This window comes from Papilio machaon, chromosome 4 (genome assembly GCF_912999745.1).
Source record: "Papilio machaon chromosome 4, ilPapMach1.1, whole genome shotgun sequence".
Lineage (NCBI taxonomy): Eukaryota > Metazoa > Arthropoda > Insecta > Lepidoptera > Papilionidae > Papilio > Papilio machaon.
Genome location: NC_059989.1, coordinates 4,194,136 through 4,214,260, shown reverse-complemented (window position 1 = coordinate 4,214,260; position 20,125 = coordinate 4,194,136). Strand labels below are relative to the sequence as shown.

Sequence of the window (20,125 nt, the reverse complement as noted above, 5' to 3'; positions counted from 1 at the left end):
GTTGCTAACATTTGAAGCCTTTTTTTCGTTTACAACAAAGAAATTGTAATTAATCTTGCTACAAATGTCAGAATTGTTAAATGTCATCGAAGGGTCATGTGATCCCATGGACCCTTAGTGGATATTTTCATACAAGTTTGACGTCTAATCGTAAGGATTAGGTATCTATAGGTAGATACATATCTATGGTAAATTTATCGTTAGTTTCGTCATCTCTCTCACTATCTTTGACAAAACAGATATAGCAATGTTCTCATAGAAGAACTTTGGACTTGGAAAACAAATAATTGGTGAGAGTTATATGTATTTAGGGACTTTTTAAAAAAACGTGTAATGACTAAAACTGTGTCAGTTAGACTTCTTTAAAAGCATAGATGGCTACATCAAAGAGTTGAGAAAATTACGACCAATTTAGAACAAAGTGACGACAAATTTCTTCTTTACGACGCTTTTCCTACGTATATTTCAAAACAAACATCATTACGTGTATAATTTTCTTTTATTATTAATGTTTGTACATTGATTATGAGCTATTTGAACACGAATATGATAGAATATTTGGGAACTTGTGTATTAATCGTCATATTGCGTGACTCCCTTGCTTTTGCGGTCAACGGAGGTGACCTATAAGAATGTGACTTTTGACTCGAGTTAGAATATAACTTAAAACAAAAGTCAAAACACAATCTAACTGTACAATTCAACTGCCGTGACACTTTTATGTATGTATTAATATAACCCCTCGTAATAATAAATGAGTGTCTGTATGTAATATCAAAAAAATCATTCGTATTTCGTACTCATGATATAAAAGCAATTTTGAAAATTTTTGTCTATCCGTATGTCTGTCCGCAAGGCCGCGTCTGTTCTGTGTAATCTCTCGGTTCAGTCGACCGATTTTGACGGAACTTTGACGGGAAGGTAACTGATGCACGCGGGTATATTATAGGCTACATTTTTTCCTTTCTGTGTTGACGAAGTCGCGGGCGACCGCTAGTATAGTAATCTATCTTAACTAACCGTTGCATTCCACTGTCATGACACTTGTATAGATGTAGTCTCTATTTTGTCAAGGAGATTGAAAGGGATGGCAATAATATTGTCATCACATCTATCTATATATATAAAAGAAAGTCGTGTTAGTTACACTATTTATAACTCAAGAACGGCTGAATCGATTTGACTGAAAATTGGTGGGCAGGTAGCTTAGAACCAGGAAACGGACATAGGATAATTTTTACCCCGTTTTCTATTTTTTTTTATTCTGCGCGGACGGAGTCGCGGGTAAAAGCTAGTATTATATAATTGCACTTATATGTGTGAAGTCAGTGAAATTCTACGGTTAGATATGACAGCTTTTTTGTTACAAACTATTTTAAAATTTAGAAAAATACTTTGCTGGATAAAAGAATAAAATAATCTCAAGAGACGTCAAGGAAACGGGTACTAAAGAAGAAAAATGTATAAAGTTGCACATATAAGTGTACGGTTCTTAAATTATTACAATTTTGAACATTCACATAAATTGTTGATTTGGTGTGCTGGTGTCTTAAATAATGGATATTCAGCATCATTTAATGTTTAACTGATAATAATTTATGTATGAAAATTTCATAATTTAGTTTATGCTCCATTTACATAGACAACCTTCATCGTGTGTTGACAAAAGGACGGATTTAGACGAACTTTAACAAAATTATAAAGGTAGTAGTGAAACGTAATAATATGAACCTAGAAGAAACAAATTTGTGCCTAATATAAAATAAAAAAAATCCCTCTTAATATATTTATGTTAAAATTATTAGCATAAACACAATATATAAACACGGAACAATGATAGTTACAGCTCGAAATAACAAGAGCTAAAACGTTGTTTGTGTATTTTGAAATACGAAATAGGAATAGACAATTCTCCCTAACTTCTTCTTATATTTCACCACGCCCTGATTGTTTTGTTTATTTTTATTGAAAACGATGTATGCCATGCTTTGCTGAAGGCGATTTTATTATTTATTAGCCGATATGTTTTTATTTTCGTAGTTATGAAATGTTTTAATGTGGGCGAACAAAAGAAACATAGGTTCTTTGTTAAAATTTTCGAGGATAATTCGCTTGAGAAAACATGATTTTATTCGAACTGAGTTAATTACTCTTTAGGTCTATAGACCTCTTGCTAAACTGGTGTACACTTTTCTACGTAGGATATCTTCTGTCTTACGTATCTTCTTCCCATGTCTAATGAGTTCATATTTTAACATACATACTTCATTTTCGTCCTAGAAAATCTAACTAGAAAAATTTAATAGTAGGTATTAATAAAAATTACCTTTGCAGGAAGGCTTATTGGACATAGACATAGAGTTTTCCGACGGCAGCCATACGGCGCTTCGCGACGTGGCCGTGTCCGACTACTACCTACTGGTGGAGAGCCTCGACTCCGAAGTGGTGGCCTTCGCGCCTATGCTGGCTTCGAGACATCCACGAGTCATTGCCGTTGGAGAAGGTACAGCTTTCCTTCCATATTTAAACAATGTTTTGTAATCTTTAAAATAGATGGTGTTATACATAAAATAAGTCGATCGTTGTGTTGTGTCGTAATGAAGGCTTGTTCCCATAAAATCAATAAAAATGTAAGCACACAAAAAGTCACTAATCTTAGATTGATAAAAACCGTTAATAAAAACGTAGTATAATTGAATGTGTATTTATTTATTATATGTTCCAGGTAGTGGCGAACTGCTTCGAGTGACATTACTAACTCCGGAGCAGTGCCGAGTGGGTCCGTTACGTCGGGTGGCTCTCCCTGGCAAGGGTGACGCTAAGACCCCTGCAAACATTAAGAACATCCCTGGCGCGCTGGCCACCGCGGCCGCCAGTGTGGACGTGGACTTCAGCGGGAGCGACCTGCCGCAGCGGCCAGACACGCCGCAGAATGACGACATCATGGCACGCGGAGGGATCAGGAGCGGCATGTCCGATCTAAGTGACGTTCTAAAAGGTAATGCTTCTGTTTCTCTATTGACTATTTTTTAAAGCCGACAATGCATCCTTAGTTCCTCTTCTATTGCGAATATCCATGGGCCGAAAAGTTATGGACAGCCGTCTGATAGTTAGGCTTATTTAATTCTATATTCTGAAGAGGTTCTTTGATTGCCAGATTTTTAAATTGTTCAGTTATTCGGGTGATTTGCTCTATCGCCAAAGTGAGAAGTTTTTAAATGCTACAGGTTTTTCTCCGTTCAAAGACGAGAACAATCACGAGCCGACGGTGCAGGCGCAACAGTATGGCTCCATTTTCCGCGGCGGCAGCGCTCGGCCCCGGCCTTCGCCCCACATGACGCCGCTTGAAATCGGTAAATGTTATATTTTGTTTCAACTTAGGGAAAGAAGGCATTTACCATAAAGACATAAAATATAAATGTACTTTGCGTTTTAAATATAAATAATTTATTTTTAAATCCGTCTTATTTTCTTCCAGGAATGTATGTCCTGCTTGGAGCTTTTTGTTTTGCAATTGTGGTGAGTATATTTATTAATCGTAATAAGGCCTATTGTAACAATTTAATATACCTGTCTCTTTCTAACTTGATATTTTATTTTTCAGATATTTGTGGTATCGTGTGTGGTGTACGCTTCTCGTCTCAAACCCGCTAACGCTGAGCTGGGTATCGGCGGCGGACGCTCGCTACCCGCAGTGGCAGAAGGCGGGCGGCTGCAGGTAGCGGGGCTAGTCGGCACTACCCTCGGCCTGGCTAGAGACAAACCGTCCAGGGAATCAACAACCAACGCTCATGATTGGGTTTGGCTAGGTACGGAATTTTTTGAATTTACAAAGAAACAACATTTTTCTGTTTATTTTTATAACCATACCTTACATTTGTAAAAACAAGGATATTAATACAGATACTGTTAACATTTAAGAACGAGGATAGTAGAAGCATGTAATATTATCAACTACATTATCTTTTCTCAGGCCGTGCAACAATAGAAAGGAATGGTAATCGACAACTAGCGAACCGTAACTCCAGTCAACCGATGGACAAAAGTAACAACAACGAGATGAGAATCACATCGAACCCTCTTAACTACAATTACGTTGAACCTGACGACGCTATACGAGAAAACGGCAATGTCATGGTCACCAGCTTCGATAACCCTAACTCCATCGAGCTGCCGTCCCAGAACGAGAAGACCAGGACCACGGATGACAAGACCAGGACCACTGATGACAAGACCAGGACAGACGATAAGACCAGGGTGATAGACTCGACAACGTACTGCAAGAAGTCGGCTCGACACGCGCGACAACACTCCGGAGACGGTCATTGGCAGTAAGATTATGTCGACATCATTTCTTGAATGTTCATCGCTATAGATGCTTCTATTGCCTAATCGAATTCCATATAACAATGCGTTGAAAGTAGAACACTTTATGTTTTATAGTTTTCATTACTGAGTTTGTACTGGTGCCTTATCTCAGTAATATAATTAAAAAAAAGAAAAAAAAAACGGTTGCCTATTGTTTTTAAAGAGTTTATTAGAAAACTTTATATTCGATTTGGCAAATGAAGAATTCTTTAACACGCTTTATACATGTACCACAATTATACGTAGTCAAGTGAGCACTAGGCTACTTGCTGTAGATTTCTACTATATGTTTCAAATGAGAATGTGCGTATCAATGACCCCCTACTGTCATAAATCTCTAAGACTTTAAAAAACATTTGTTTTACTGACCCTACATTTCTAGCTGCTCGCTATGACGTCATTATATCAAGATGGCGCGGGTTGCGCATTCTTATTTGCAACATAGTGTACGTTATAATGCGTTGAACGTGTGACTGTGTGTGCAGGGTGGATGCAGCTGATCCTGACGAGTACCGACCCCCCGTGCCGCCGCACAGGCACTCCTCAGCTACACAACCCCAGATACCTGTCCCGCCTCGCAACAACAAAGTTAGTTTATAATATTACTTGTAGTCATTGCTACAAATTTGAAGGCTGGATACTGTAATTGTGATTTTTGTAACATTTATGCGTTATTATTTGATTATGTTTGCTATTATAAGAGTAGGTTTTAAAACGATAAAATGAAAGTTGCTAATAAAAGACTTTTAAATATTCCAGTCCTTGCCAGAAACAGTCATGCCGCCGACCCGACGCAGTCATTCACGCGCACACCACAAGAGACAAGACCGCGACCGCAACGCCGACCGCAATGCCGACCGCAATGCCGACCGCAACGCCGACCGCAACGCCGACCGCAATACTGACCGCAATCCTGACCCCGAACCCGAAAACGCCTCTCCCGAATATGCACGCCGTCCGGACCGGTAAGTTACTCAGTCAAACGATAGTTTCTTAATGACTGAACTATACAGTATGTTTCTGGGCACAGAGAGTGTACTTAGTTAAAAATTATGTTTAATATTTCCCTAACTCTGGACTTTAATGAGCGAAAGATCGTGTAAAAATACTTTATGTTTTGACTTTTTGTTTTATCCTGTTACAGAATTATTGATTTGAACGTAAGCAACACACCGTACATGATGAACCGAGAGCCGAGCGAGTACCGCGACTACCCCATGCACTACGAGGCCGAGCTGTCCGAGCTGTCCGACGACCCGGTGGAGAAGCTGAGTAAGGCGGACTGCGCGCGCCTCTTCGAGTTCGACAGCGACGCGCCGCTCGTGCTCGAGAACAAGGACTATCGCGAAGTCATCGGCCTCAACAGAGGCACCGACGACTCGCGCCGCACCTTCGCTAAGCCCGACAGCCCCGACTACATGCTCGACTCTGGAATTGGTAAATACACTATTAATATACCTCTAGCACTATCCCCACTCTTTTTCTGATCGGAAAAACAGATTTTTGTCATTCAAATCTATCTTTCGTCATTTCAAAAGACATTCTCGCAATTATTTTGTCGTGTCATATTTTTCATTCTTACTTTGTTTTTTTGATAAGCGATGTGTAATTTTTAGGTTTGCCCGACGTCCAGATGAGACACAAAAAGAACAAGGAATCAAACGTCAAGGGAGATTTCGTCGAGCCCGGCACTCAAATTAAAGGTGATTTTTTTTATGTTTTTCCCGTCTTTGCCTTCGTTATTTTTTCGTTTTCAACATATTGTGTACCAATTACATATTATATTATATAATAAATAAAAATAATTTTCGCAGGGAGCACTTCCCCGGAGGTAAAGCGCGCAACGATTGTCGGCAATCCGATGTATTCTCGGCGCGCTGCGGCGGCGGGGGTAACGGGGGCGGGGGCAGAGGTGCAGGCGGACTCGCTCGGCCTCGACGACCTGCACATGGACTACGACCAGATCATGCACTACTTCCACAACCTCAAGGTATAGAGCACGCCGACCCCACGCTTCTAGTGTAGACGTTGCTGTGTCGCTTGCCAGGCATCGATACACGTCGCGGGCCGCCGCGCCTCGCCCCGCCTCGCCCCGCAACCTCATCGTATCTAGCCCTTCTTAGCCATCTCGATGTTTAATGTACTCTCTTATGAACGATACAGCCTGACATTTTGATGCATTTAAATTTATATTAGAATAGTATTTTATATAAGTACGTTTTATACGTTTATATACATTATTACGCCATGCAGTATTATATTTCTATAGGTAGGTAGCTCGTAGCCGAGTACGATTCGCGCGCGCATATCGAGTCGCGTACTTACAAAAAGCAAACCATCCATTAAATTTACCATTTACGTAGACACAAGCTAACTAATCACTAGACTAGACAGTAGAGTGTGGATTTCACTAAACATGTAACATAACAAATAAATATAGCCGCAAATATCTGATTTATTTAAAAATCTTTCGCAGGAATCGAACGCCTGAGTAGAGCAGATCATTGCAAAGATCCGGCAGATATTGTCTACGTTTAAATATCAGCATGTCGTGAAAGCTTCTCCGATCGAGGTATACGATGCGGGCGCGGAGGTGCGCGTGTCGGGGGGCCCGGCGGGGGCAGGGGATAGTACCGTTGACGCGCTCAACAACAACGCGCCCGCGCTCGACCACGTCTACGAGAACGTTGACGGCCACAGAGTTGCGCCCACACAAATGCTTTGCGACTCTATCGCTCACAAAAATAATTTCATGAAACGACAATTGAAATTTTTGCTCGAGCATCTGAGCGAGGCCTACGAATGAGTGCTATTAACGTATTATCCTCCGTACAATATGTGTCGACATGGATCCTTGCAGTGATCGAAATCGAAAACTATACTAAAATGTAAACTGTTTTATACTTATATAGCGTTAAACGTATTTAATCTAGTCATCTACAAAGCTGCACATTATTTATGATGTATTTAATGACTTTTCGTGTGCATCTAGTTAAATAATACTCGTAATTATGTCAATACAAATATTAATGTAAGGGAATTGTATACACGCGTTGTTTTGTCTGTATGTTAATATAACTTATTGAACGGGCTAATTAAGTAATATCCACGTTATACATACATATGAATACGCGAGCCTTGACTGTTGTCGCTTTATTCCCGTACCAAATATGAATCTTGCATTTTTCCAACACCCTGTACATATGATTCCACTAGTAATGGTAAAAACGCTACCTCACTTATATGTATGTATTCTTAAATTAGAGCTTAGCTGATACTCGTATTTCCGAGCATGCATTAAACTAATTGAAATTGTAAATCTTTCTTATATATGCGTTTACTACAGTTATTTAATTTTATTCCTCTTTCTTCGACATTAAAAAAAGGAAAAATAAAATAGATATAAAGACTGCATGAAGCCAGTGCTTAGGATGTTATTCATAGTTACTATTTCATAGCTTAAGACAGAACTAGTCAAATATATATAATCCGTGAGCTAATTCATTTGCTCAAGTCTTGATGCGAGTCTCACAAAATCTGATATCGATGTTAGTAAGCTTACGGCTTGGAAACATTCCTTCGTGATTACCACCGCCTCTCTTTAATATGTGTACTAAAATAATCATAGAGTTAAAGGACTAGTTGATATCATATATATGGACAATTTTAACCTTTTGTCACATTATATTTAACAAAAGCTTTGTCAATTGTCTACATCCGATATATAAATATGGACTTGTGATAAAATGACTGCTAGGGATTGATTTTTTACGCGGTCGATTTTATAAATTAAAATGCCATATCATGAGACCTAGCGCTTGTATTATAACATGTAAACACTTAATATTAATTTATTGAGAATGTAAATTGCATATATCGGTAAGATAGCTCCTTAGGCTTTGTAAATATTGTTATGACGTTATATAATTTATAGGTATTCATGTGGAGGCGATGATGCGGGAATAGAGAATATTTTTAGTAGAGTCGCTTGACATTCTATAAAAAGCGTAGTACTGCACTCTGAAATGTGGTGAAATTATCTGTTAAAAAACAAGTACTGGTCGTAAATGCTACACATCGAAATGTAAAGGGAGAATATTAACCATAATATTGTAAAGAAGGCGCTATACAATGCAATCTTTCTCTTTCTATTCGGTGTGTAAAATTTAAGGTTATGTACTTCACTTTAGTCAATGTTTTAATGTATTTGTGTATTTAATGTGACCGTATTAGAAATAACAATCAGTCAAAAATATCAATTATGATTTAGCTAGATGTTGAGCAATGTTTAACTGTCAAAACACTTATTATTACTTATATTGTCATCCTTTTTATTATCTTTGAAAAACCAGAGACAGTAGATTTAGCAAAACTGTTGTACGAATTCTCTTTGATAATTCAGATAGTGTGTTGTTTGGCTTTTGTCGTTAGGTTAGTCACGACTCGGGATACTAAGTACATTACGCTGTAGTATTTGTTACTGGTACATTTGTTTTTGTTGAGTTTTTTCAATAATAATATATTAAAAGAGAAGTTTATTAATAACTATTGCTACAGATTTATACTTGTATGCAAAACTGAGGCTTGTCACGAAAATCCTTTCATAAAATGTCAAATATAATAAATATCAATATTATCAAGTGTTTTATTTAACTTTTTCCCTTTCCCATGCCCTAATTTAATGCCTGTTAAAAATGCAATGACTAATGATGTCCATGATTCAATTTAAGTTTCACCATGACCCATAGATGTTAGCAATGGTGGGATATTGGGAGATATTTACCAATTTCTGATAGACAGAAGATAGGTAAAGAATTTGTTGTTTTATTGAACATCTAACATGACAATGCTGTGCATAATGAATACTAACCTCGGCCCAAAGCCGGCAAAAAAAAGACACGGTACCATTTAAAGAGATTTTAATTACATTTTACATAAAATATAGTACTATGTTGTCCACAATAAAGTTATAAATATTTTCCATGCCATTTATGATCGAAGGGCGATAGCATTTTGTGGCAGCCACCCATATTGTTTTGAATAATATATTTCATTGTGTATGGATTCTTATTGTTTTCTTCTTTCCACTTCTCCTCTGCCTCTTCTTTCTCCATAATTTCTTGAGATACAGCCTTTGCTTTAAATGGAAGTCTTTCAGCTACTATTTTTAACATATGATGTGCCTGAAAAAGAAAAGAATTTGGAACTACTAGCGCCATCTATCTTCAATTAACAGAACACTGCGCCATCTAGTGTTTTGTGCATAAAATTATAACATTTGACAGAAATGTCATTTAATATCCTAAAACAATTCCTCCCTTAAATATAATTTTATCTTACCTCTGCATATTCACATTTGCCTCCTACTTCAAGTATAATTCTGCCAGCTTTGATAGGTGTGACATAATGATCGATAGCTCCCTTGCCTCCACCCATACGTTGTCCTTGACCTTTCTTTGTAACAGGCTGCCACGGAGGGTCCACTCTCCAAATGGCAAACATTCTCTTCATATCTAAATGACGAGCTACAACCAAACGTGCCATCTCAAAATGTTCATGTGCTAATCTGCCACCACCAAGTGCCTGTAAATTTGTTAAAATAAATTAAAGCATGTTTTACTGAGTAACAATCTATCCTTGACCAACATTATAGGTAGACCAATTTAATATGTCACATTTGATGTCTATCTTTTTGAGCTTCATAGTAAGGTGACTTGCTAAAACATTGAATAGTGAATGAAATGATATGAGCTTCAATGATCATTATTACAATAAATTTGCCATCGAAATTTTAAAAATTATAGGCAATTTTACAGTTATTAAAAAATATATTATATTATACCTCCATGACAAGGTTACAGTGGTGAATTTTGATGAAATATTTAATGTGACCTATTAAATTGGCCCATCTATAATAGTAAATATTATTATAGTAGTAGTAAAGATTAAGGCGACCAGACAGTCAAAGAATTAAATTGGCTTGCCACTAGGGATTGAGTATCATACAGCTAACTCTGACCTAGAGCTATAATGAAGGACTTTTGTAGTTTGTGTAGTTGTAAACCTAAATGCATTATGAGTTATAACATTTAACTAAAGTGGTTAGGAAATGAACATTTTGACTATACATCTGCTTCTTCTTCATATACTTCATTACATATGCCTTAACAGATGCGTGGACCAGCTGCCTCCATACATACAACACCATAAATGATTTAAGGTAAAATAACTTACCACAACACCATATTGTTTTAATTGAAGTTTGTTATGCAATAGTTCTGGCCCTCTCATATATCTCAATCTTTTTTGCATCTTCGGTGGTTTCAAGTTTGAAGGATATTGTGGCACCTTTTCAAACATCCGCAGCCTTGGGCGCTCCGGTATTTCAATATCTGAAATGTTTTATACGATGAAAGTAAAATGACTTAATTAAAATCAAGTTTTATATTTTTGTCTTGTTTATCAAACTGGATTAAATTGCAGAAATGAAACATATTTAAAAACTAATTGTAGCAGTAATCACACAAACAAAAATGTACATAAGATACCTAAAATATTTTGCACACAGATGTCACACAATTTTTTGACATGAGTATATAGAATGGACTCATGTCACAACTCACTAGAATCAACAACCAAGCCTCTACTACAACAACTATCTGACATCACACATGATATTTACCTATTAGCAAATTATACTAAAACCACTTACGATCATAATTTTTTGGTGGAGGAAAATATTTTATTCCAGCATTGCATGTCACTTGAATACATTCTGGTCGCAACAATCCTGAAACGTTTTTGAATTTGATGATGATATCTGCATTATCACATATTTTTACAGACAAAGTACATGTTCTTCTATAACAACTCAAAAATTAGGATGTAAATTGTTCAAAATTAATTATAAATACTTAGATATTAATTTTGCAAACTTTCGAACATTGATATTTAAACAAAAAATTTGGAGTGCTAAAATTCCAACGATTAATTTTAAAACAGAACTCTTACCCAATGATTGTTTTATAGATCGGATCAACATATTTCTAATTTATCCTTATAGATTTTCTTGCGAAAAACAAAATGATTAGGAATTTGCAGGTTATTTTTACACTGAACTGACAGTGATAGTGAGAGTTTTCCTTGCCAGACTGACAGTGACATATGTAAAAGATTAAATATTTCACAGACAAGAAAAATGTAAATGTCCATAGTGTACGTTTTAAAATTGAAATATTAAATAATAAATATGCTGTATACCACATTTATTTTTTATATTTATTATTTTAAAATTGTCTTTGGTGTGAGCCTTGTTTTTTAAAATAAGATCTTTTTTTTTATTTTGGCGTGGAAAAAATTGTTAACTTTCAAAAAGTTGATTATTCTTTGCATCGCCGGTTACCATGGTTACTGCTACTTACACTTCATAGCTGTTTTATAACGTTGTTTTTTGGTTTTTAACTTTCCGCCAATTTAAATGTTCCATGCTCTAGAAACTGATTTTTTTTTTAATATTCAACATTACTGAACTTTCTAAAAGTTGTTCACGGTGACATAGGATTTATGCTAATTTAAGCCTTAAATGGATTATCGCGCAATGATTCGCTTACAAAAGTGTATATATTTCAATCAATATATTTATGCTATTTGGTTTATTGTTATAATATTCTTCCTTTATGTAAAGGTAATCGTTTACTTTACGATTTATATAAAGCTAGAGTAAACACCATACCTATTATGTTTGCTCTTGTAACATCGGTATTCCAAAAGAAAATTTAATGAAAAATAATTATCAAAATTAACGAAGTTTTTCTTTTGATTTTAGCTTGATAAGTTGGATCATCTATCTAAATATTTGTCTGTTACAACATTTGTGTTGCTTTTTATAATAGAAGTCACAAGACTATATTTGGCTCATTATGGAAATTTGTCATCTAGAGTAAGTTTTTTTTCTAATTACAAAGTAAGTAATACTAAACTCACGTTTAAGGGTTGGCAACGCAATAAGCATTTATAGAATAGGATCAGCTATGTCCATAGGTTCATTTCAAAGAAATCCAAATTGATTATCTACCAATGTTAGTAAACTAAATGTATTATACAAGCCAAAACTACATTTCTATTTTTTTCTTTAAGGTTTCTAAGGCTGCATATTTGTTTCAGGTACCTGAGTTGGCAGGATTTCTAATGCTCACCATATTGATGCAAATGCCACTTGTTTCATTTTTCGTTTTCAATCCATATCTGTTAAGTACACATACAGAATATGTACTACATATTTCTTTGTGGTTGATAACTATATTAGAAATAATATTTGGGTTCTTAGCTTTAAAACATGCATCATCAGTTGCTAAAAGCATTTATTTGTCACATTCCAGACAGGTGAAATATTAAAATTAAGATAACACAATATGCTTAATAATTTAATGATTTTTTGTTCAATATGACAGCTTAGCTACATAAACCCATTATACATTCAGTAATAAATAATTACTTTTACAAAAAAAAAATGGTTTTAAATATCATAAGATACTTGATTGTTACAGACATACTTTGTAATATGGTCTTTAATATACACATTTTAAAATTAAAAACAAAACAATTGATACAGTCACTAAACATGTTATTGTCACATAAAAAATAGTGCTATCTATGTATATATCTGTGGTTTGTATTAAACTTACTAAACATGGACATAAACTAACAATATTGACTTATCAGAGCACCTCATGTCTAGGGTCGGTAACTTATTCTAATTATGTGCCAGTATCAAATATAATTTCATGTTAAAATATATTTTTTTGTAATTTGGAACTTAGTTATTTTTGTGATGTGCTGCTCCAGCATGTATTTCAGGCATTTTTAATGAATTTTTATTAATTTATATATATTCATTCTTATCACTTATATTTCCGAGCAGAATTTAGAATGTAAGGGTTATGAATATTTTTATACATGAATACAAAATTATAATTTCTATATAGTTAATAAATACTAGATAATTTTTAATACTTTATAATAGCCCCATTAAGTAATTTTCACACAGCACCTATGGTAGAATCTTAGGCAAATTATTTTCCTAATTACAATATTTTTTGGTGTAATACTTTGTATTATGGAACAAAATTATTAGTAAATAAATTGTTATCTTCAAAGAACTTGTCAATTTCCCATCTCACTAAATGTAAAGCTTCATTAAAAATGGCCAATTTTGATTCAAAGACATTTATATTATTTTCAACTTCGAATGATTTTAAAATTTGTGGTAATGTTGGCGCCATCTTGCACATGGTCTGAAAAAAAAAACAACTGCATTTTTATTGCATATTCAGTATTAAATAATCCAATAACCACTATTCGTGATTGCTGCACATGACAAAAGTAGTATTAAAGTTTTTATTGAGCATATTAACTACCACTGACACATTAAATTTGTTTTCTGTGCTATAACAATAGTATATGCTATATTACATTTCATGCCTTCAACTTTCTGTCCTGTCATTAACATAAAGCTTTCGTCAGATCGGCCAATTGATCTAATGGGAAACATTCCATTTCACGCAATCCATTCCCCCCTTCTTAAGCCTACCCCTTTCTGTGTACCCCTCCAAATTAATATTTAAAGTTCTCCTTGTTACCTGCAAATCTTCCCTCTAAATAACAGGCCTATACAATGCTAAACTTTGACTTCTTAATCTCTTCCAGTTGTGCTACTTTAAGACTACCTCTCTACATACTCATTTCATATCTTATCCGTTCATGTTACCCTATATCGCCATCTACATGCATGTTACCTTTGTAGTCATGTACACTAAGTACCTTTGCATTATAAATAAGAAATATACTTGGTCATCTTAATTTATGCATCACACATACATACAAACAAAGCCTTACATGAAAATAACAATTACAATACAAATAAAGTCTTACATTAAAGAGTTGTTGTGTCATCCAACCATGATATTTTTTAACAGAGCCTTCGTAAGCTGACATATATACTTTCTTCATATTCACTTCATTTGGGTCTGATTTTAAATTATCCAAGATTCCATGAAATGTCAGCTCAAAAAATAATAATGCTCTGAAAAAAAAAAAATCACAACATAAAATAATCTTTATTTTCATATCTATACATTGAATTGGCAAATCTTATCAAAAAAAGGTATTACTAATTAACTTATTTGTAAACTTTGTTTCTCATTGGACTATAAAAATATATTTAACTGATAGCTTATCAGCACCTTGCTGAAGTTCATTAAATTTCATAATAATATCTATTAAAATAGCTAGCTTAACAACATAAAACACTAAGGAAAAATATTTGTACCTGTTAAGCCAAAGAACACCTTCTGCACCCAAAGGTTTCCCATTTTTTACCTCTTCAAGCATTAAGTCAAGCAAACAGGAGTTCTCATCATACTTGTAATATTTTTTTATTTTCTAAAAACAAATTGTGGTTAGAGCTTAAGTTGTAAAGAAGTAAAAAAAGATCATGGTATTCCGTTTTTTATGCATATGAATACATAAGTCGGTTCTTATCCGACTCTGGAGATACAAGAATAAAATTTCTAGAATAAGAGTGATGCTCGGTAAAGTATCTAGTATTTTTAATCTGTCATGAACTCGAGCATTACAATACCTATACGTTATAGATGAATAAACCATAGTATTTTGAAACTTGTGGCTTTAACAACTAATTATAGTAAATATAATTGTATGTAAAAAAAATAATTAAAATACTCACATCAATATTCCCTTGTATGTCATGCTTTACTGGAGTAAATATTTTTCCAAGCCGATCTGTAAAGCGCTTAATTATTATTCATTACATTTAATATACCATTAAATTATATTGTATTTATTAAGAAATAACAAACCTACCAATTAAAATCAAAAGATCCGATGATGCTTTTATAAATCCTATAAAATGTAATTTTCCGTTTACCACTGATGGGAAATAATTGATTTCTTCAAGAATAAACTTATTGGGCACAATAGGAGCTGCCATTTGAATTTAACTATTTTATTATAATAATTATAAATTAGTCTGAATAATTAATATCTCTCGGTTGAATTTTAAAGTCGTTTCGTAAAATTACAGCAAATTTTTGAAGAAAATTTTGGAACTGAAACGTAAATAATTACATACTACTTTAGAACCAGTCTGAACCTGACGAATAAATAAACTTTTCAGTTTTTCATGTCAATGTCAAAATCATTTTCAATTTCCAGTTCCAATTTTCTTTAGCTGTCACATTTATTATAATGTTACCAGCTAAAATTAATGATTTCTACTTTTTGTAAAAGCAATTTGCAAGTTAACAAGCTAATATGAATTAGTTATATAAAACACATTATGAATAATTAAATAACATTTGTTTACATTTAAATTATTGCAAACACTCATAAAACACATAAATATATGTCTATAACGATACTCCTATTTTTTATTTATCTTTAAATAATACTGTAATTCCGATCAATCTTAGCACAGCAAAATACGACTTCAGTTAAATGTTATTTTAAGAAAATAAATTTTGTTAGCTAGAAAGCGTTACACATTTTCCATGGCTAATATTAAATTGAATTTCTTCATTGAAACATGTAAAAGTAAACTTGTGATAATGTTTATGAGGCTAATTTACCACTTTTATTGTCTTTTTATCACTTTTAGCGTTCAGTAAGAAAATGTTTGTTTAAGCACGTTCCCCAGATCATCTTCCACAACAATCGTTAAAACTTTACTTTTAGGGGAAAATGTAAATGGCACTAAAAATCGTTTTTCTGGCAAAAGATTCGTAAATTCATAAGAATCTAACACCATCCCGTTTGATTCATCTCTAACTTCAACTATCCTTATGCCGGCTGTAGAAATAATCATCATTTTATTTTTATCAAATTTAAGGTATCTCGTAATGGCTTGTCTTTCTCTACCGTATTCGTTATTAAACCATCTATGGTACGACAATAAAACTGCACAATTCCGAGTCCAATAAATAGAGTCGTTTCCATTTGACTTGCTCATATTTTTGCGCGACTCGGATAACTTATTCGTTACACTGGAATAAAGGCTCGATGGTCTTGTTATTGGTGTAACATTAGGACTCCTTCTTACAATGTCTGATTTCGACATGGACGCAAAGTTACCGAGAGTTGTTTTGCTTCGTGGACCTAATACACGTAGAGGCTCCGCTACGTTCATCGTAACATTAATGTTACGTTGCAGAGAAACCGTGGAATGTTGCACTGGTTTACCGTTAAAATTATTCATATTGTCTTTTGTTAACATAGATCTTTTTTCTCCAACTAAGAACACACGATCGATATTGTCAAAACCTCTCCCCATTATACCATCTTTGGTATGGCCAAGATCAAATGTATGCCCGAGTTCATGGAATACAGACCCTAAAGTGGTTGCAAAACATCCTCCTAATGTACTTCTGTATCCACTGTCATCCATAAATCTACGTACATTTACAGGCGTGCAGTCTAAAAATTTTGGGACAATTTCTTCTACGCACGTGGGCCATGTATACAAACAAGCAGTGCCGAAAAGTGCTAAGCCGCCGCCACCTAAAGCTGCATATCCTTCAGTCAATGCAACGATTTCATCGTGAGTCATGGGCTTGTCGATATCAGTACCTTTATATCGTGTACAGGAAAGGAATGCTAAATACTTTCGCTCATTACTACCTAGATCCGATAGCATTATTTCTCTGCCAAAATGGGTCCATAATTCTCCTTGTTTCATCTTTCTCGCTTTGTTTACGTTCAGATTACTTTTGAATATTATACATTCGGGTTTCCTAGGATTAACTTCGTGTTCCAATTGAAATGTTTTCCGTCCAACGCCACTTTCATATAATTTTTCGGCAGTTAGACTCTGAATTAATTTAGAGCCGACTGCCACTCGTGAACACCCACTCTCAATTGAGTTATCTACATCGGGAGGACTTTGAAAGCATCCATCGTGACCTTGGCAAACAATGTATAAAGGAGTAACTCTCAGATTAGTTTTCCGCGGTGCATAATTTAGAATTAGGGTCTTGTGATGCCTTTCAGCATAATCCAAATCAATAACATTCTCTCCTTTCTTTAACTCCACCAACACCTTGAACTCCCTATTGTAAACATCCCATTGGCTATTTTTTTGGGTATCATTGTTTCTGAATGTGCACTTTAATTTCTTGTAATTGCTGCAGTCACCTGACGTTATAATTCCTTTGATGATAACGAGCGAGTAGTTTATGACGTCTCCATTTTCAAAATTTGTGACGAATATTGCGGAGTTTTCATTTTTATTTTCTTCAAGTGTTCGGTTGTCCATCACCTGTAAATTGTCACATGCCGAATGGGTTAATACAGTCGTCATATTTGTTTTTATGCTGCTCTGTTCGTCGCAAAGTTTATTTTGCATTCACAGTTGACATAGTAATTAGGTTAAGCGTTCACGGTAAACGAGGAGCCTTTTTATCGGCTGTTTGATACGTAAGCATAATTCAATACGTATTACAGGATAGCACCGCGAGCGATTGCGTGCAGATTAGTTTATAATCGCAAAGGTCGTCATAAACGAATAGGTTCGCACTTTGTAATGACTCACCATGATGCGGTTAGCGTGTCGCTCGCAGAGCGGCGCGGCGGAGGGACTGCGGGCGGTGCGGCGCGGCGGCCTCTCGCTGGCGAGCGCTAGCAGCGTTCCTCCTCACTTCCCTCCAGGTCGCGTCTCGCTCGGGCGGCGCCAGTGCGCATGTCCGCGGCTGCGGACCGACTCGCCTCGGTAACGATTGCACACCAGCCGGCAGACTGGCCGGCTCCAGCGGCACGAGGGAAATTTGAATGATGCTCCGATAGACGAACGCGAATGCGTCACTACCCTATTATACTTCCCTTTGTTTATTTTCCTGTCTAGCTATTCACGACGAGACTATTTTCTATTTTTGTATCCATAACAAAGGAGACTGAATAAGAATCAGAATAACATACAGATATGCGTTTACTTCGCTCGCTAATAAGGCGATTTTATCACAACGTGTTTCGTTAAATGTTAAACGAGTTTTGCAAATTATATCGATTAAACAACTTATAATAAATGTAGATTTTTGTCAATTTAGTGCATTTAACGACATTGAGTTTTTATGTTGCGTTTACCTTCGATCACTACACTATTGTTAATCGAAGCATTTACCACACATTTTCCTCATTAACAGTATTTTTGAGTGTTGTTATTTTGTAAACTCTGAAACTACTGAACCAAATAATATATTTATAGTACTCAAGCTATTTTAATTATTTCACCGTGCATCATTAATTTTTATCGGAAGCTATAGTGATATCTCTATTATTTTTTTATAAATCATTCACACCTATACATATCTATGTATTGTCACATGTATTTATGTTCCTAAAAAACGTATTAATTTAAATATAAAATAGTGATTTAGATAGAAAATGATATGCATAAAAATGGGCAGATTTAATGTTGAAACAAGAGCGCCTGTTCAATATTGCACACTAATGTTGCTCGTAAGAAAGATGGCAAACGTTATGATCAAGGCGAATCGCACCGTGTAGTATTGATTTTACTTGCCCCTGTTGTTATTTCCAGTGGCTTCGAAATTAGCTGCATTGCCCCCTGTTATACCCTAGTGTTGAGATACTTCATAAATCGTTTTTGTTATTATTTTTCACACCGAAAGACGATAAAAGCCAGTTATAAATTTCATGCTAAGTAAAAAATGATGGATGAAATATTTTATAATGAATAACTGTAATTAATTGTATACAAGAAACCCAGTGATTTAGACGTTCATTTAAGTAGAAAAATTTGATTTTTTGATTGTTTGCATACAATAGGCTCAACTATAAGATAAACTACAGAACTGATTGGAAAAATTCTTTGACTGTTGCGAAGCTACACGATCCGCAAGTGACATATTATTACTTCTACGACTATATTGATTACTATATTTTTTTACTCCACGCGGACGAAGTCGCGGGCAACTGCTAATTAGATATATGTGGAATGAGGAGACGTACTATTTTGTACAGCTGCCATTATATGTTTTTACTTGATTGAAGATGAAGCAGATAAATTTATTGTTTTCTCCTTGAAGATGTTAATTTGTTATAGGTAATCTATGAAACATTACAACTCTTAAAGTAGATTTTAACATCATTACCGGTTCTTTCCTCGGTATCAACATTGCACGGCGCATGCGTGTTAACGCACCTCTTGTTTGTTAAAGTGCCAAAAGCCACTTTACTACATTATTATTGCAGTGGCAAATACTTTTACATACATTACATGATAACAGTGCGTGATAATAAAGGATGGAAATTAATTATGGTGTTCACATTTATGACATCCCGTGATGAGTTCAGCGTGTACTACAAACTACCGGAAGTAAATACCTTGGATATAATGGATGTATATAATAATATCCAATACACTCGTATCAGTATCTAGTATCCATTCAACTGGTGGTGGATTCTTTAAAATTACAGGTTCTTCCTTCGTTCATCATTGTACGAAATAAAATCTATTATAAGTGCCTACGTTTAGTTATGTTAAGTTCACATTATTTTTCTTCCAATTTATAACATAGAATGTCTTTAAATAATTAGTAAATGTAAGTACCAAAACTAAACGCTATGATACATACCGGAAAGCGGAAATAGACATTGACTTAATCGATAGATTGCTAAAGTAAAAGAGCCGTTATAAGCAAATGTGTGCTTTATCTACTGAGAATCT

At 34.9% G+C, this 20,125-nt stretch overlaps 5 protein-coding genes across 6 annotated transcripts in view; 2 read left to right on the top strand and 3 right to left on the bottom strand.

The window, feature by feature from the left end:
• The window catches only part of LOC106718525 (transmembrane protein 132E), an 85,186-nt gene extending 76,473 nt beyond the window's left edge, over positions 1-8,713 (top strand). Inside the window, exons 10-21 of one of the 2 annotated variants that reach the window (XM_045686736.1) lie at positions 2,335-2,503; positions 2,726-2,998; positions 3,228-3,353; positions 3,479-3,519; positions 3,605-3,809; positions 3,974-4,331; positions 4,854-4,956; positions 5,128-5,333; positions 5,513-5,805; positions 5,985-6,071; positions 6,183-6,358; positions 6,845-8,713. In XM_045686736.1, the coding sequence (XP_045542692.1) occupies positions 2,335-2,503; positions 2,726-2,998; positions 3,228-3,353; positions 3,479-3,519; positions 3,605-3,809; positions 3,974-4,331; positions 4,854-4,956; positions 5,128-5,333; positions 5,513-5,805; positions 5,985-6,071; positions 6,183-6,358; positions 6,845-6,859 (2,052 nt within the window). In that variant the 3' untranslated portion in view covers positions 6,860-8,713. Of the gene's footprint in view, positions 1-2,334; positions 2,504-2,725; positions 2,999-3,227; positions 3,354-3,478; positions 3,520-3,604; positions 3,810-3,973; positions 4,332-4,853; positions 4,957-5,127; positions 5,334-5,512; positions 5,806-5,984; positions 6,072-6,182; positions 6,359-6,844 lie in introns of those variants that run through there. The other variant, XM_045686737.1, reaches the window with a different exon arrangement.
• A 592-nt stretch (positions 8,714-9,305) lies between these two features.
• Positions 9,306-11,512, bottom strand: LOC106718477 (39S ribosomal protein L16, mitochondrial). The gene is made up of 5 exons (XM_014512567.2): positions 11,380-11,512; positions 11,081-11,158; positions 10,603-10,760; positions 9,709-9,951; positions 9,306-9,551 (listed from the first exon to the last, which is right to left on the bottom strand). Exons 1-5 carry the CDS (start codon positions 11,408-11,410, stop codon positions 9,336-9,338), a joined length of 726 nt encoding a protein of 241 aa, XP_014368053.1. The 5' UTR covers positions 11,411-11,512; the 3' UTR covers positions 9,306-9,335.
• Positions 11,513-11,922: 410 nt separating this feature from the next.
• On the top strand, positions 11,923-12,768 carry LOC123720951 (transmembrane protein 17-like). Its single transcript, XM_045677781.1, has 3 exons — positions 11,923-12,052; positions 12,194-12,307; positions 12,532-12,768. The coding sequence occupies exons 1-3, from the start codon at positions 11,951-11,953 to the stop codon at positions 12,760-12,762; spliced, it is 447 nt and encodes a 148-aa protein (XP_045533737.1). The 5' UTR covers positions 11,923-11,950; the 3' UTR covers positions 12,763-12,768.
• Positions 12,769-13,371: 603 nt separating this feature from the next.
• LOC106718373 (glycolipid transfer protein) lies at positions 13,372-15,645 on the bottom strand. The gene is made up of 5 exons (XM_045686746.1): positions 15,250-15,645; positions 15,113-15,168; positions 14,696-14,808; positions 14,299-14,449; positions 13,372-13,661 (listed from the first exon to the last, which is right to left on the bottom strand). The coding sequence occupies exons 1-5, from the start codon at positions 15,374-15,376 to the stop codon at positions 13,482-13,484; spliced, it is 627 nt and encodes a 208-aa protein (XP_045542702.1). The 5' UTR covers positions 15,377-15,645; the 3' UTR covers positions 13,372-13,481.
• Positions 15,646-15,926: 281 nt separating this feature from the next.
• Positions 15,927-18,162, bottom strand: LOC106718564 (putative zinc metalloproteinase YIL108W). The gene is made up of 2 exons (XM_014512692.2): positions 17,972-18,162; positions 15,927-17,698 (listed from the first exon to the last, which is right to left on the bottom strand). Exons 1-2 carry the CDS (start codon positions 17,972-17,974, stop codon positions 16,046-16,048), a joined length of 1,656 nt encoding a protein of 551 aa, XP_014368178.2. The 5' UTR covers positions 17,975-18,162; the 3' UTR covers positions 15,927-16,045.
• Positions 18,163-20,125: the final 1,963 nt, after the last annotated feature.

Coding starts and splice junctions, on each gene's coding strand:
- LOC106718477 (XM_014512567.2), bottom strand. CDS start 11,410: ATGTTGATCCGATCTATAAAACAATCATTGG. Junction 9,952..10,602: donor TAAAACAATATGGTGTTGTG/GTAAGTTATTTT, acceptor ACAAATTTACAG/GCACTTGGTGGTGGCAGATT. Junction 9,552..9,708: donor GCAAATGTGAATATGCAGAG/GTAAGATAAAAT, acceptor TTTCTTTTTCAG/GCACATCATATGTTAAAAAT.
- LOC123720951 (XM_045677781.1), top strand. CDS start 11,951: ATGGATTATCGCGCAATGATTCGCTTACAAAAGTGTATATATTTCAAT. Junction 12,053..12,193: donor TATTCTTCCTTTATGTAAAG/GTAATCGTTTAC, acceptor TTTTGATTTTAG/CTTGATAAGTTGGATCATCT. Junction 12,308..12,531: donor ATGGAAATTTGTCATCTAGA/GTAAGTTTTTTT, acceptor TATTTGTTTCAG/GTACCTGAGTTGGCAGGATT.
- LOC106718373 (XM_045686746.1), bottom strand. CDS start 15,376: ATGGCAGCTCCTATTGTGCCCAATAAGTTTATTCTTGAAGAAATCAAT. Junction 14,809..15,112: donor ACATACAAGGGAATATTGAT/GTGAGTATTTTA, acceptor ATTTGTTTTTAG/AAAATAAAAAAATATTACAA. Junction 14,450..14,695: donor GGTGTTCTTTGGCTTAACAG/GTACAAATATTT, acceptor TTTTTTTTTCAG/AGCATTATTATTTTTTGAGC.